This window comes from Zootoca vivipara, chromosome 11, assembly GCF_965207765.1.
Source record: "Zootoca vivipara chromosome 11, rZooViv2.hap1.1, whole genome shotgun sequence".
Lineage (NCBI taxonomy): Eukaryota > Metazoa > Chordata > Lepidosauria > Squamata > Lacertidae > Zootoca > Zootoca vivipara.
In genome coordinates, this window is record NC_142594.1 from 49,741,266 (window position 1) to 49,755,695 (window position 14,430).

General features: G+C 44.8%; 1 protein-coding gene across 2 annotated transcripts in view; it reads right to left on the reverse strand.

Annotated features, from left to right (window-relative positions):
* LOC118091630 (sodium channel protein type 5 subunit alpha-like) overlaps window positions 1–14,430 on the reverse strand; it is a 295,442-nt gene that overhangs the window by 55,083 nt on the left and 225,929 nt on the right. For both annotated transcript variants that reach the window (XM_088653462.1, XM_088653463.1), the window contains 2 exons: window positions 6,681–6,827; window positions 2,370–2,493 (listed from right to left, as the gene is read on the reverse strand). In XM_088653462.1, coding sequence (XP_088509588.1) covers window positions 2,370–2,493; window positions 6,681–6,827 — 271 coding nt within the window. The remainder of the gene's footprint in view (window positions 1–2,369; window positions 2,494–6,680; window positions 6,828–14,430) is intronic.

Here is a 14,430-nt window from a genome sequence, read left to right on the forward strand (position 1 = left end):
ATGACCTGTCCATCTTGGGTGGCCCTGCATGGCATAGCTCATAGCTTCTCTGAGTTATTCAAGCCCCTTCGCCACGACAAGGCATTGATCCATGAAGGGGTGCAAACTGGTGATGCCAAAGCCCAAATCACCTCCACTAGTGGTTACATGTAAATATTAAGCATGGGGAACAAAGTAGGGGCATGTAGGACCCCAAAGAGCAACTGTTAAGGTATGGAATACGAATCCCCATGCTGGAGCTCACCATGTTCTCTTAGAATGGCAATGGCGCCCACCAGAGAGGTGCTGGAGCTGAGCTCCGGTGAGCTCCTGCTGAAAAAAAGCCCTGAGCACCACCATCTGGAACAAGCCACCCAGAAAGTTCTAGAACGAAACTGGTCTAGAAGTGTGCCTTGTTCAGTGGCATGGTGCTGAGAGGTCCAGCACAACTAACAGAAAAGTATTCCCCCTGTCCAGTTTCTGGCAATAGGTCATCTACAGAGGCCGTTCCCTTCCCAAAATCAGAGCCAAAGCTGGATTGAAATGGCTCTGGAGCCGAGAAGAGGGTGGAATGCTTAAGTCATTGTCTTACTGAACTATTTATTTTGTGCATTATGCTATACTAAAAAAAAAAGTACCGGTACTGAAAACAGGGGGCATCTAGAAACAAACAACTGAAGAATTGCATAAACTGGAATGCTTGCATCGTCATACCAAACCCTTTTCTGACAAGTGAATTCATGTTGGGTTGTTGCATTTAAGCAGAGCTACCAAGAAAAAGCCTGGGAACTACAGACATCCCCGTGCCCTGCTGGGGTTCTGCTACCTCATTTGGTCATCTTTCACATGCCAAAATACCGTTCTGCTGACTGCAGGGGCTCTTGCATTTCTTGCAAGTTATCCCCCTCTGATCCCCGCTAAGCAGGCTTGTTTCTGAGTTAAATAATCCTCTGGGATATGCACGCTCATGGATATAAGACAGTTTAACTCACCTTATTCTCCATCTCTTCCCTCCCTCCCTCCCCACCTTCCAACACATCAGGAAGAACCCCATGGAACAATCAGTTGCAACAGAGACTCAAGGCTGTCAAGTGATTGCATTTGTTAACTGGAGAATTAGGCAGCAAAAATCTACATTGCATCCCTGTCTTTTCAGTGGCAGGTGGAGTTGAGTGTTTACCAAACACAGGCATGTTTTCATCTTAAGAGTAAAAAAGGCATCTTGACTGATGCAATCAGCTCAAGGTTACAGGAAACATCCGTGAGAGTTGGCTCGGTGCAATCCAATGGTGAGAAGCAAGGGTGGAACTGGGGCAGCTACGTGTGTGTGTGTGTGTGTGTGTGTGTGTGTGTGTGTGTGTGTGTTTCATGGGGCCAGTAGGTGGAGGGGACAGCCTCACAACAGCTTCTCCCTTCCCCTAGTTTGGGGGTCATCAAGCCTCCTGGATCCCAAGGGCCTCCGGGACCCCAGAAGGATTTGTGCCTTGGATGTATGTTTTTTGCACCATGGCTGTGCTGGAGATTGCAGGACACTTGATTTCTGTGGATTAGTCAATGGACTCGGGTGTGATCTGTGCTTTGATGATGGTTTCATTAATGTGAGATTTTTGTTTCACATATTGTTTGGGAAAGCACAAATTAGGTAAGTTCATCTTTCAGTGTGAATGGAATCAAGTTTCTCCCAGATTCCTTCTTCTAGGTAACTACAGTGGTACCTCGGTTTATGAACACAATTGGTTCCGGAAGTCTGTTCATAAACTGAAGTGTTCATAAACTGAAGCGAACTTTCCCATAGAAAGTAATGGGAAGTGGATTAATCTGTTCCAGATGGGTCCGCGGAGTACTTAAACTGAAGCGTTCATAAACTGAAGCGAACTTTCCCATTGAAAGTAATGGAAAGTGGATTAATCCGTTCCAGACGGGTCCGCGGAGTACTCAACCTGAAGCGTACTTAATCCGAAGCATGGGTGTCAATTGGTTCCGGAAGTCTGTTCACAAACTGAAGCATTCATAAACTGAAGCAAACTTTCCCATTGAAAGTAATGGAAAGTGAATTAATCCTTTCCAGATGGGTCCACGGCGTTCGTAAACCGAAAATTCGTAAACCGAGGTGTTCATAAACCGAGGTTCCACTGTAGTTCTATAATTAAACTACTCTTGCCACCATCAGTTTTCATGTAATGTTCAACCCACATTTACCCTTCCTGTAAGTTTAGATCTACTCCTGCCCTCTGGGGCAGCAGCAGATAGCAAGTTTCTGCCCTCTTTTCTGTGATTCTCCAGCTTCAACCTGAAGTGGAATAGCCCAAGAAAGCTGCCCCATGCGACAGTTCTGATAATGCGTTTCTAGCTTAAAGTCAGGAAAAGAAATGAAAGCAGCCCATCCTTACGTTCTGGGAAACAGTCTTCCGGTTCCATCATCTCTTCTGCCAGCTCAGGCATCTGCTCCAGAAGCTCTGGCGGGATTGCCAGGTCCACTGTGCTTCCTTCCGACAGACTGATTTCGTCAAACTTCTAGGGGAGAAACAGGGGCAAAGGTGAGGAGAGGAAGAACATGAATCAGTCTCCTCTTAACGGAAGTGGCTGTGCTTTCAAGAAGGAGCCAGAGATGGATGATTCAGCCAGCTGGAGAGAGGATGAAAGGAAGAAAAGGTTTGCTCATGCCTTTTCATACAACACCCAATGACCATTGCAAAAGGGATGCAGCATACCACAAATGAACGAAATATGTAAAAATGAAACAACTGCACAGCAGCATTTTGTAATAAAGGCGACTTTTTGCTTAGCAACGGGCAAGATTAAGATAAGTGCCAATTTCAAAGGAGATCTGTGTTTCCGTTTGCATATAGGTTCAGAAAAATGCTAATTTTGTAAGAGTGTGTTAAAATGAGAACTGAATACTTTTGGTTAAAAGTACTTTTTATATTAATAAAAAAGTACTTTTAAAAAGTACTTTTTTATTAATATATAGCCCTTCCCAATAGAAATACAGAAATTTAAAACTAACATGCCATGTGACTTACCTCCCTATCCCACTTATAACAAGTAATGGGTGCAGGTTCTTCTTCCAAGAACTGAATAAATTTACCCACCAATCCCTAACTGGTCCTCCATGAAAAAAAAAAGGTTCAACTACAGAGGAAAATAGCATGTCTGGGAGAAGTCTAGAATGCTTCTTCCTAACATCTGGTTTTCTTGGTGCAGTTAGGAGCATCCAGCCACACCTTTCCCCACTGGTAGAACTAGGTCAGCATATTTCAGGCATGTTTTTTCTGACACACTCCCTGTTCACCTATGGTGACAGTAAGGCCTACCAACATGGCCAGAGCCCTCCACCATCTGAAAGCACCTTCTAGAGTACGACCAAGAATCCTTTGCAGAGGGCAAGATTCCTGGAATATGTGCTCATAGGTTCCTCAGCAAGTAGAGGCAGATAAGATTTACCGCTCCCACGGATAAATATATCTTGGCGGTTCGAATCTTATTGCGTCCTTGGTCTTTTAAAACGTTTTCATGAGCTCCTGTGCTGCCAAAGCACAAAGGGTTTTTGGGTTTGTTGTTGCTTGCATGGTTCCAGGATAAAAAGGAAGAAATATCAACCACCTAGCTTTCAAAGAGCAATCTGGAACTGACTCCATATGGACATATCTGCCTCTTCAGCAATGTTTGAGAGAAGAGATGATCTTTACCTTGTGGCTAATTGCAGCCCCCTGCTTCTCTCCCGCCCCTTCCCCCGCCCCAATTCAAATGAATCCACGAGACAGAGAGAAAGCACTACCTTCAGAAGAAGAGATTAAGGGCAGAAATAACAGCTCTCTAGAGATTTACGTGAAGAACGCTCCTTTAAAAAAAAAAAAAAAAACCTTCTGCGATGGAAATGAAAACATCTGAGCAGCTGATTATTGGGCTGCTGCAGACTTCCTGGGAACATATACAGTGAGAATGATGGGGCCATTTTCAGGAACTGGGATCCTGTTTCAAAAATTGATTATGAAGGGAGACCAAGAATAAAAGGTTTGGTAAACCAAGTTATACTGATGACTACAGCCCAAACTAGACAAGAAGTAACAAAGGCTGCATACATTTAAAAAAATGCATTTAAAGCATATGTCTTCCCCCAAAGAATCATGGGAGAGCTGCAGCATAGCTGCCAAGTTTTCCCTTTTCTCACGAGGAAGCCTATTCAGCATAAGGGAATTTCCTTTTAAAAAAGGGAGAACTTGGCAGCTATGAGCTGCAGTTTGTTATGGGTGCTGTAGCTCTGAGAGATTACAAACTACAACTCCCAGGATTCTTTGCTGGAAAGCAATGTGCTTTTCTGTGGCGTGACCTAAGTTTTTCTTAGTGGGGAAATAATAGCTCTGGGTTGAATGGTGGTGGTGGTGGTAGTGGTGGGGTAGTTAACCCCCTGCAGTACTGCGGTCCCAATCCAAAAGCCCCTAGGAGCTGCAAAGGTCTCTAATGTCTCATCTAGTGATGCCCTTAGAAACTGTGATTACATTTCAATAAAACATCCCAGGATGGCTGTTTGTCTGTCTTCTCCTCTTAAAATGCTTGAAAAGAAGGCAGGGGGAGTTGGAAGTACCATACCACACTTTGAAAAGAAGGAGTAAACTCGACACAAGGCGGGCAATGCAGGATTGCTTGCAATGTTTGCTTTGATAACGAGGGCCTGCTTTGAAGATGGTGATTTGATTTGGTGCTCAAATTCATCCTCCAGTTCAGATCCCTCCTGCCCCTCCCCAGCTTATCGGAGAAAACATCCCCACAACACCCCCCAAATTAACACATCAGCACACTGAGGGGCGCCTCATTGGAGGAAAGAGTTAAGTACCATCTCTAATAGCACTGTGTCTCTGATCTTTAAATCAGCTCAGCCAGGCTTCAAAATGAGAAGGAAAAGGCACCAAGACCCCCCACCTCTCATATGGTTCAGCCTTAAAGTCCCTCCCTGGTATCAGGTTTTGGGGAAAGGAGAAGCAGAGACTCCAAAAAGAAAACATTAGATTAACCGAGCAGGTGAACAGAGAAAATACATTCGCTGTTGCATCAGCATGCATAAGCCCCAGCCTGATAACCTGACAGTGACAAAAGGAAAGATTATAATATCTGCAAAACTCAGCAGCAAAGCCGCAGGAGGGATGAGAGAGGAACCAGAAATGAAGCAGCACAATTAAAAAAGCCACAACAACAGTGCATTGCAAGCGATCTGAGAGCCATTTTAGAGTCATCCATATAAACAGAGGTGGGGGCTGGGGCAGTGAAACACGTTTGTGGTACGGAAAATATCAAGAAGCTGGTGGTGCGGATCGCTGATTTGGGCTTGTCCCTCCTCTATTTAGGCCTCAGTTTCACCCCTGTTCTGCAACTTTTAGCCAAAAGTTCAGAAATTGGAGCTTTCTGCTTGGCCTAACTCCAGTGCATAGGATTCTCCTTGTGAATTCTGCTTATGATTTCTGCATTGCCCCCAACTCTTCTCTTGGCGGCTTGACAAAGCTGTTGGCATACTTCCTGGGTCGCCCCATGCACTTGAGCTAGTTGCCATATGAGCCACCAGACAGTTTAGCCACTGCCTGCTTCCCAGGGCTTGGTCATGAAATTGTGGGTCCAGCTGCATGCGATGTCCCACATGGAGCTAAGTCTTCAAAAATAGCATTGTTTGGGCATTGTTGCTGGCATTTGTCACCTCACATGAACTTCTGCCTCATTTTTTCACTGCTCCATGGACAGGTGCCATGCTCTTTGATCTCCCTCTTACACAGTCACAAATAGAATCTAATTGTGCTCTTTGGAGATGGCATTTGTGTTCTGCGCACATTTAAAGGTGGAGGAGGAAAGCAAGCTTGTTGCTGTTGCTGCTTCCTATGACCAGGCCATTCAGAAAGTTCGACTTGAAATGGAAGCATGTCGTTTCCCTTTCCCCACTTTGTTTCGTATAGAGTGCACCTGGTTCCCAGTCAATGCATTTTGTCTGAGTTTCTTGTTCACTTAGTCAGTGTGCATTGATTCTCATGCTGTATGTGGTAAATCATCCCCCTAACTACTAAATATTCAACTTTGTAAAAACGTGGCCTGCAATTCAACAAAGTTATATGCATGTGCTCTGTATGCAGCTGGCGATATATTTAATGCTTCTATGACAGGCAGAGCAGGCAAGGTACCTTTTAAGCAGAAAAACAGCTTGCTGCCTCAGTTAACTCGTATGTGTGGTTCCACCGCCAGGAGAAACTTCAGGCACCTCCAGTTATGCAATATCCTCCCCCATGCTCTGTAGGGTGGTTGCATTTGTGAATGTATGCTATGTGCAACTGAATTTATGCTTAGGACGGAAACTGCTATACGACCAGCATTTCCTCCAAATCCTCTAGTTTAATGATAGACATGATTTCAGGCTATAGCAGAGAACCCAGCTCATAACCTGAGCCTGAAACTCGCAGTTGTAACCAGCTTTTGTTTTTTCCAAATGGTGCATCCTGGAATTCCATTCCTGGACATTGCATGAATTCTCTGTTTTTAATTCTCTCCATACTTACCACAGCTATAGTGGCCATTCTGCGTTGTTTTTCTTTGGCACTGGATAGGCTCATTTATAAAGGAAATGACCGCCCACATGCCCCATGCAAGCCTTGCCAATTTCTACTGCATGCAGTACAGAGTTCCAGCAACGGACGGCATGCAAAAAGCAGGCAGCAAACGGTTACCTCTTGTTCCCCTACTGGCGGGACCGGAGCCTCGTCCTTTGACTGTTTGTCCGTTTGCAACTCACTTAACTCTTCGCAAATCTCAGAGGCCTGACTCCGAACAGCTGGGCTTTTGTAGCGCTGCCCTTTCAGTTGCTGTTGTTTGTCCTGGTGGAAATAATCCTAAATGGGTTTATTCCCCCCCTTTTTCCAGCATGCTCATTTCATAAGCAGAACACACAGACAGACACATAAGGCCCCAGTAAGAACAGAAAATCAGCGTCAAATATGCTCATTAAAAGTGGCACCTCGGGGCAGCAAAGGGTGAAGGAACAAGATTGCATTTAATTAACTGTGCAATTTTTACAATAATTTCCATTGCACTTTGACAGGGTCATCAGACTCAGGCAAATTCAAACTACAGACCTTTGAGCTACAGCAGCTCTCTGGGAAACTCGTGGCCTCGTTTGGCCAAAGCAGCTTTTACTTGGTTCTTGGCCTTACTCCATGCTTTCCTCTGGGATTGGTCACAGCCCTTTCATGAACCTCCCCTTCCTGTCAGCAGCACGGATTTTATGCAACAACAAACACACACATCTCGCAAAGATGGCGGAGTCTGCTCCTTAATTAGTCCCTGCCCTTTCCTCTGGCCTCACTGCCCTTTGTCAGATACCCCAGGCTAACCTGCTCACTAATAGATATCCTCTAACATCCCTCAGAAGAAAATAGAGAGATTCCAGAGAAAATAGGCACATTTCTCACTCCTCCCTGCAACTGAGCCTCCTGGACACCCCCACCGCCGCCGCCGCCGAGCATTTCCTATCGGAAGAAGGGCTACTCCAATGGGACAAAACACACACACCCTCCACCGTCCTGAGAAAACCCCTTAATCCAGATTTACAAAAATAAAAACCCAGCCCCACCCATTTTGATCAGTGGGATGTGGGAGGGCCTGCATTCCCTGAGGGCCATTTGCCAGTGGTGAGGTTGGGGCAGAGAAAAAAGGAGGTGGAGCACTAAACATAAATATTACCTTTGTAGAAGAGGCCAGAGGTTGCGAAGGACATTTTCTTGCCAGGCAAAAATCTCTTAAGGAGGGTGGAAGCAGGGCCATTAGGGGGTTTGTCTGGGGAAGTGATGTGTTCTTGTCAGAGACTAAGGGTCAGACAGAGAGGCCTGGAGGGCTGCATTCAGGCCCTGGACCTGAGGTTCCTCACCCCTGTGCTAAGCCAAGACAAGACCTCCCAAGTTTGCATGTTAAAACTGCTAGGGACTAAACCCTGTGCAGAATGAGGTCCTGTGCTCCTCAAGAGGAGGATAGGAGGTTGATGAGTTAGTTGGGTGTGGGTAGATAAGGGTGAACAGTGTAGATTAAGACTGGCCCACTGCTCCATGCCCTTTCCTTTCTTCTGCCGCTCGGGCATGGTAGCCTGAGGAAAGAGGGTCGGTTTCAAACCAGCTGTCCCCAGCATTTAGAGACAGAGGAACTGCTCACAACTCACATTAGATCGGAAGTGAAACAGACTGCTTCTCGCCCAAGCAATTAATTGCTGAACCAATACATATTTGCTCTTCAGAGCTCTCCACTAGTCACGGTGAAACATATCTCCATTATTTTGTGAGGGCAGTTTTTAAAAACTGGCCCACGGGAAAACTGGGAGCAGGAACCCAAAGCATATTCCTGCAGGTGGCCATCTCATCCCACATGGAATTTTTCTGGGGGGCTCTGGCCCAAGTTTTCCTAGAGGCAGACCTTCAAAGCAGGGCTGAAGGACAGAAGACCCCTTATGCAATCTGAGCCAAAGAAGAATTTGAATGCCTCTAATGTGCACCTCACCTTTGAGGTAAGCTATAAGTGCACTCCTACATTCATTCTCCTGGGAGTAACATAAAGGTTAGGTCCAGTCGCGGATGACTCTGGGGTTGCGGCACTCATCTCGATTTATTGGCTGAGGGAGCCAGCGTACAGCTTACGGGTCATGTGGCCAGCATGACTAAGCCGCTTCTGGTGAAACCAGAGCAGTGCACGGAAACACTGTTTACCTTCCCGCTGTAGTGGTACCTATTTATCTACTTGCACTTTGACGTGCATTCGAACTGCTAGGTTGGCAGGAGCAGGGACCGAGCAACAGGAGCTCACCCCGACCTTCTGATCGGCAAGCACTAGGCTCTGTGGTTTAGACCATAGCACCACCCAAGTAACATACTGTCATGTTTATTTCCAGGCCCAAGTCCAGTGAATGCAGGAGCCAGCCTCCACACCATGCTCCCAACCAAAAGAGAAGCAGATTTGTGCCCAGACACCTAAGCTGTTCTTATTGCACAGGTCTTTCTGGCAAACTCTGCAGAGTGGCTGTGTGTCAAGAGGGCTGCCCTCTCTTTACAGGGCTGCCTGGTCCAAATATAGTTTGAAGATTAAAAAACATAAGGAGAGAGAGCAGGGGCCTTGAAGTGTGTTGTCAACGGTTGGCACCTGGAGTATAGACTAAGCAGGCATGCAGATTACCTGATCAGAGTCTTCCCCACGATGATCAGATAGTTTGCATTTCTATTTAAATTACAATAACTGCTTCTAAATTTGCACCGACACATACAAATGAGCATGTGCGAATTTTATGCAAAATCTAGGTTCTCTTTGGCTCTCCTTTTTGGGCGATGTGCGTGGCCATTGTACAACTGCATCAAGCTGCCTTAACTCCCCTTGCTACTGAAACACATTAACATCGCTCTGCCTGGTTTCAATGGTTTGCTAAGGAGAGCTTTGAGGAGGGGCTTTCCCTGCTGTTTAAAAAGGCAATTACAAGCAGAACAGGTTTTTTTAAACAATGGTTATTTCCAACTCTTTGCATTTGGCTCATGCCACATCCTCATGTTTTACTGCCCGTGCTTGATGAGCCTAATATTATTGATGTCACGGTTATTAGCCCACCTGTCATGGTTGGACAGTTCCCTCACTGCAGGGAACAGCACAGCAGAACCAGAGAAAAATGTTTCATTTCAGACTGAAATAGCAGTAAAGACAAAAGTATGCTTTTTGGCTAAGTAATTTGGAGGCGGAGAAATAAATGCTTTCCGTTTGCCGAGTTCACACTATAACCACCCCCTTCAAACGCTGCTATGATCTTTCAGTAAATTTATATGAAATTATATTACTGATTTCCTGCTGCAAAGGGCATGGGACTCAATGCATATTTTAACTTACTACAAATTGATTCCGCGCCCCCGCCCCCCCCCAGCCCCAAACTGTACTCTGGGCTTAAGAAAGTGCTGCAAGCAAATGCTGGGCATGTATTTTAATCAATTCTCCACAGGCCAAAAGATCACTTTGATACAATCAGGGAGAGCTGGAATTTTGTCTGCATCAAAAACAGTCCATAATGGACAAGGGAGAACCTTAAGCAGGGCAAGAAATCAGCCGCATTAACTTTTCATTTCTTTAAAATCGACATTCCCACCCCCAAACGAATTGGAAGCATAATACAAATAATTTTATTCATACAGCTCTTTCGCACTAATTGGGGCTTTATGCAAAAGACAATAAGATGCAGCATTTACACTTGAGGCACTTTGCATAATCAATGAAATGTAACATGACACAAAACAGCAGAATCCTATACATGTCTACTCAGCTCTGAGTACACCATCGAGTTCAGTGGGGCTTGCTCCCTGGTAAGTGGGCCAAGGATTGCAGCCCTAAATCCAGTTGGAAAGGGGAAGTGGAGACCGAATTGCCACATCTCAGGAACTGTTCCTGCATAAGGAGTTGGGGTGGGGGGCAGTTAACTTCTTTCTCAGAGCCTGTAGGAGTTAAATCTCTGGGTTGGTCAACCAACTCAATGCATGAGATCCACTCCAGTTTTTCTGCAAGGTTCTATGTTTACAAAGGCAATAAATAAATAAATCCTACTTACCCCCTTCCCACAGCATTTTTAACATTGCACTTTATTTGTAACATTGTAATCACCCCCTCAAAAAAAAGTTCTCTTGAACTTCAGCGTTTTAGAGCAATCGTATCCAAATGTACACATTTTTGCAAGGATTTTTGCCTTACATATCCACTTTTGCAAGCAATTTCCCCATATATAATGCATAATTCATTGTTTTCCCACAAACATGCATCTTATGCAGAATTTTCTATAATAGACACATTTTTTGAATACATTATTCAGTTGGAGAAGCCGCACCACAAAATTCAGAGAAGTGTCGTTTCCAAAGGAAAGCTTTATTTTGGGTTGCAAAGTACGAATTAGGAAGGTTTGCATTAAAATTTGAACTGAACTGAACTCACCCCCCCCCCACCCCCGAGCATAATATACAGAATTTGAGAACACATGGGCAGGAATTTTTGCATTAAAATCAGTAGAACAAAGAAAATGGATTACTGTTTTCCAAAAGAAATAACTACATCACAGACAACTGTCAGGCATGTTCCCTGCTCAACCAGATTTGTATGCATGTGTATGTATATGTGTGCAAACACACACACACAACTTCCTTTTGAATTCCAAACAATTCATTATGTTTGCTGCAACAATAGTACTTTTATTGACAGCAAAGATTCCCCACTGCGGGATGCTTATGTAATCTGTTTGTAATTGTTTTATGTCAAGCGCTGAGTTGCCAAGGCAGTATTCATCATACTAATATTTATTGAATCAGTGGTTTTTGTAATTTATAAAGTAGGAAACATCAAGCGAGGCAATAAATTCATGCATACAAATGGAAACTGGGGTGTGAGAGTAGCTTTCCATGAGCTGCTTTTGGAGACAGGGATTTAAATTGTGTAACTACAGCCTCGTTCTCTGTGAAGAGCTCTCCTTGTGCTCCAGCCCTGCCATTTCAGGCTGCAGGCGGAAGTTCACAAGGCTGAGTACCTTACCATACAGAAAGGAGAGATATACATAGTTTACATGAAATAACCCTCTGTTCCCTCCCTGCACATCTTAAGGAGGAGGATTCTAGCCTAGCATTCACCTTGATATCTCATTTTTTTTCATATGCAAGGACATTTCTATATTGAGAAACATCCGGTGAAGGAGCTCTCACACCTGCACTGTGAAGCGTTGCAGCCCAGATACAGTTTTTCCTGTCTAAATAAGAACTGAGAACTTAAGGCTTCTGCTTAGACTCATGTAGGGTTGCCATATGTCTGGAATTTCCCAGACATTGCCGGGATTTGGCCGTCAGAAACAGTGTCCGGGTGGAATTTGCTTAAATGTAGATTTAGAAAGACTTAGAAGTGTAGATTTTTTGGCAAATTTCGTTTAAAATAATTTTTTAAAAACCCAACAGCTTTGGGGCAAAATTAAAAAAAACTCAGCAGCTTTTGTGGCCCAATTTTCACTTTTTCAAATATGGCAACCCTACTCATGAAAATATATAGTTCGGCCATCCAGATGTTATTGGACTCCAATTCCTACCAGTCCCAGCCAGCACAGGCAATTGTGAGGGCTGATGGGAGTTGTAGCCCAAAACATCTGGAGGGCACTAGATTGGGGAAGGCTGATTTATCTATTAAAGCCAATTTCTATACGGCTCTTCATAACATACATCCCAGGGCATTTGATGTATCCTCAAGGCGAGTTCACATATGGTCGTCACTGACTGCAGTAATAAAATAAAATGCTTTCCGTTTGTTGTGTTCATACTATAACTACACGCCTTCAAACACTGCTATGGTTTGTCAGTAAATTTACTTGAAATCATATTGTTGTTTTCCTGTTGCAAAGGGCATGGGGACTCAATGCATATTTTAAGTTATTATAAATTGATTCTGCACTCCCACCCCCCAGTCCGAATTGTACCTCTGACACCACCAACGTCACTGACACACAGGCCCCAGAGATTTGCCCATGATGTAAAAGGTTCTCCACCCCAATTTACTCATTTGCCTAAGAACCATCAAGCACTGACTTGAGTAGCTCAACACAACACTCCCTAGGATTGACTTTGTCTGGCATTGACTCGTAGATCAGACTAGAAGGCAGCAACCAGCTAATTAACCCTTTGTGCTAGGCAAGAGCCTGTTATCCCATCTCCATGCAGATCCAGACCTTGCAGATATGCCCCTACCTCATGGCTATTGCTATATCTGAGTAGGAGCGTTTGTAGAGGTGCAAACTGGAAGCACACCTAAAGCTTATAAACCCTACCTGTGCACATTTCCTTTCCAACACTGACAGCAGCAGTTCAACATGCAGGTGGGTGACGGTGCTCTGAACATCTGAATCAGGAACAAAGTTAGTTTTAACTAATATTATTAAGAGGAGAGGTCACGTCTTAGTGGTGGAGCACGTGCTATGTGCATGCAGAAGATCCCAGCTCCAATTCCTGACATCTCCAGGCAGGGCTGGGAAAGATTCCTAGAGAGCCCCTACCAGAACGAGTGTAATTAATTCTGGGCTTGATGGACTAATAGGGTATAAGGCAGCTTCCTATGTTCCTAAGCTTCCCACAGCATGACAAAACAGGGAACACCTGAGGATAAAAGACTGGCTTTGGGACACCGTCACAACCCAAACAGGTTGGTTACAAGGTCCTGCCATGCCATTACGTTCTGCACAGGATCCCTGATGGGATTACTAGAAGATGAAGGATGTCAAGGCAAAGGAAGATGTCAGTAAAACATCAGCAAAGGAAGAGGGGAGAATAACAGGCTGTAAATCCCTGTTTGGGAGGTACCCCCCCACACACACAAACACTCAGCAACCCCCTTTCCCATCAACAATGATGAATATTCAGTGCACCTTCAATCCCTAAATTCATACAAATCTCCCTGCCCAGCTTTATTTCCTCTAAAACATACACAACTTCATTCCTCTAAGGGTTCTGTTTTTAAAATTAGCCGTAAGTGGGAGAACTTGGCAAAGGGCAGCATTGGCAATGCTAATTTCTCCTGTTATCAGTTCAAAAGGCACAAGAGTGCTTCATAAGTGTTCATTGTGCAGAGCCCAAAGCCACTACCTTTAGCAGAAATTGCCCGCCGACGATGTTTTAATCAGCGTGCACTTTATTTTCCTCTTGGTAATTGGGCTCTCTCCACAATGCAATACGAAGAATCAGGTATTACAACATAATAGGTTGACAAACACAGTCTCTTAAAGACTGGAGTGCGCTTTCTAACATTCGCTGCCGATTGCCGTCCGCTCCCAGGCACTGCCTGAAATAACCGCAGAAGATGCTTTTCAATCAATTAGGGCTTTTCGTACATTTTCACCCTGATTGAGAAAGCCTCGTACCATCACGTCCACCCAAAGCAGTCAGAGGTGTCAGATCAACCGAAGCCAGCGCAGCTTTGCAGTTTCACTGTTTCGAGAAACCCATAAGAAAAACAGAGAACTCGCACAAGAATGACTTTGGAGCAGGGACTGTGGTTTGCAATCAGAAGCTATCCTCAGGCTCATGTGCTCTTGTCCAAAACCATATATAAAACTGTAAGATATTCTAGGGCTGAGCCAAAGTGGCATTTTAACCACTCAGGTTGTGGACTATGACGAGTACACTTCTCCTGCTCCCAAATTCAGTGATTCTTCAGGACATCTGCACAAGTACTAAACCAGGTGAGGGTAGCCAATGGGTCTCAACCCTACACAAATCTGGAGTGGATTCCCTAAGATTGATGGATAGCGCCTTGTATGCCTCCTTCCAGCAACACCTCCAGCCAAGGTACTGCCCAACATCTTGCTCTGCTCTCCTTTAGACCACAGCAGCAAGGTCTTGTCATCTGGGCAGCTCAGGACCTCCATGCAGACTGCCCAGGCTTGCACCCCAG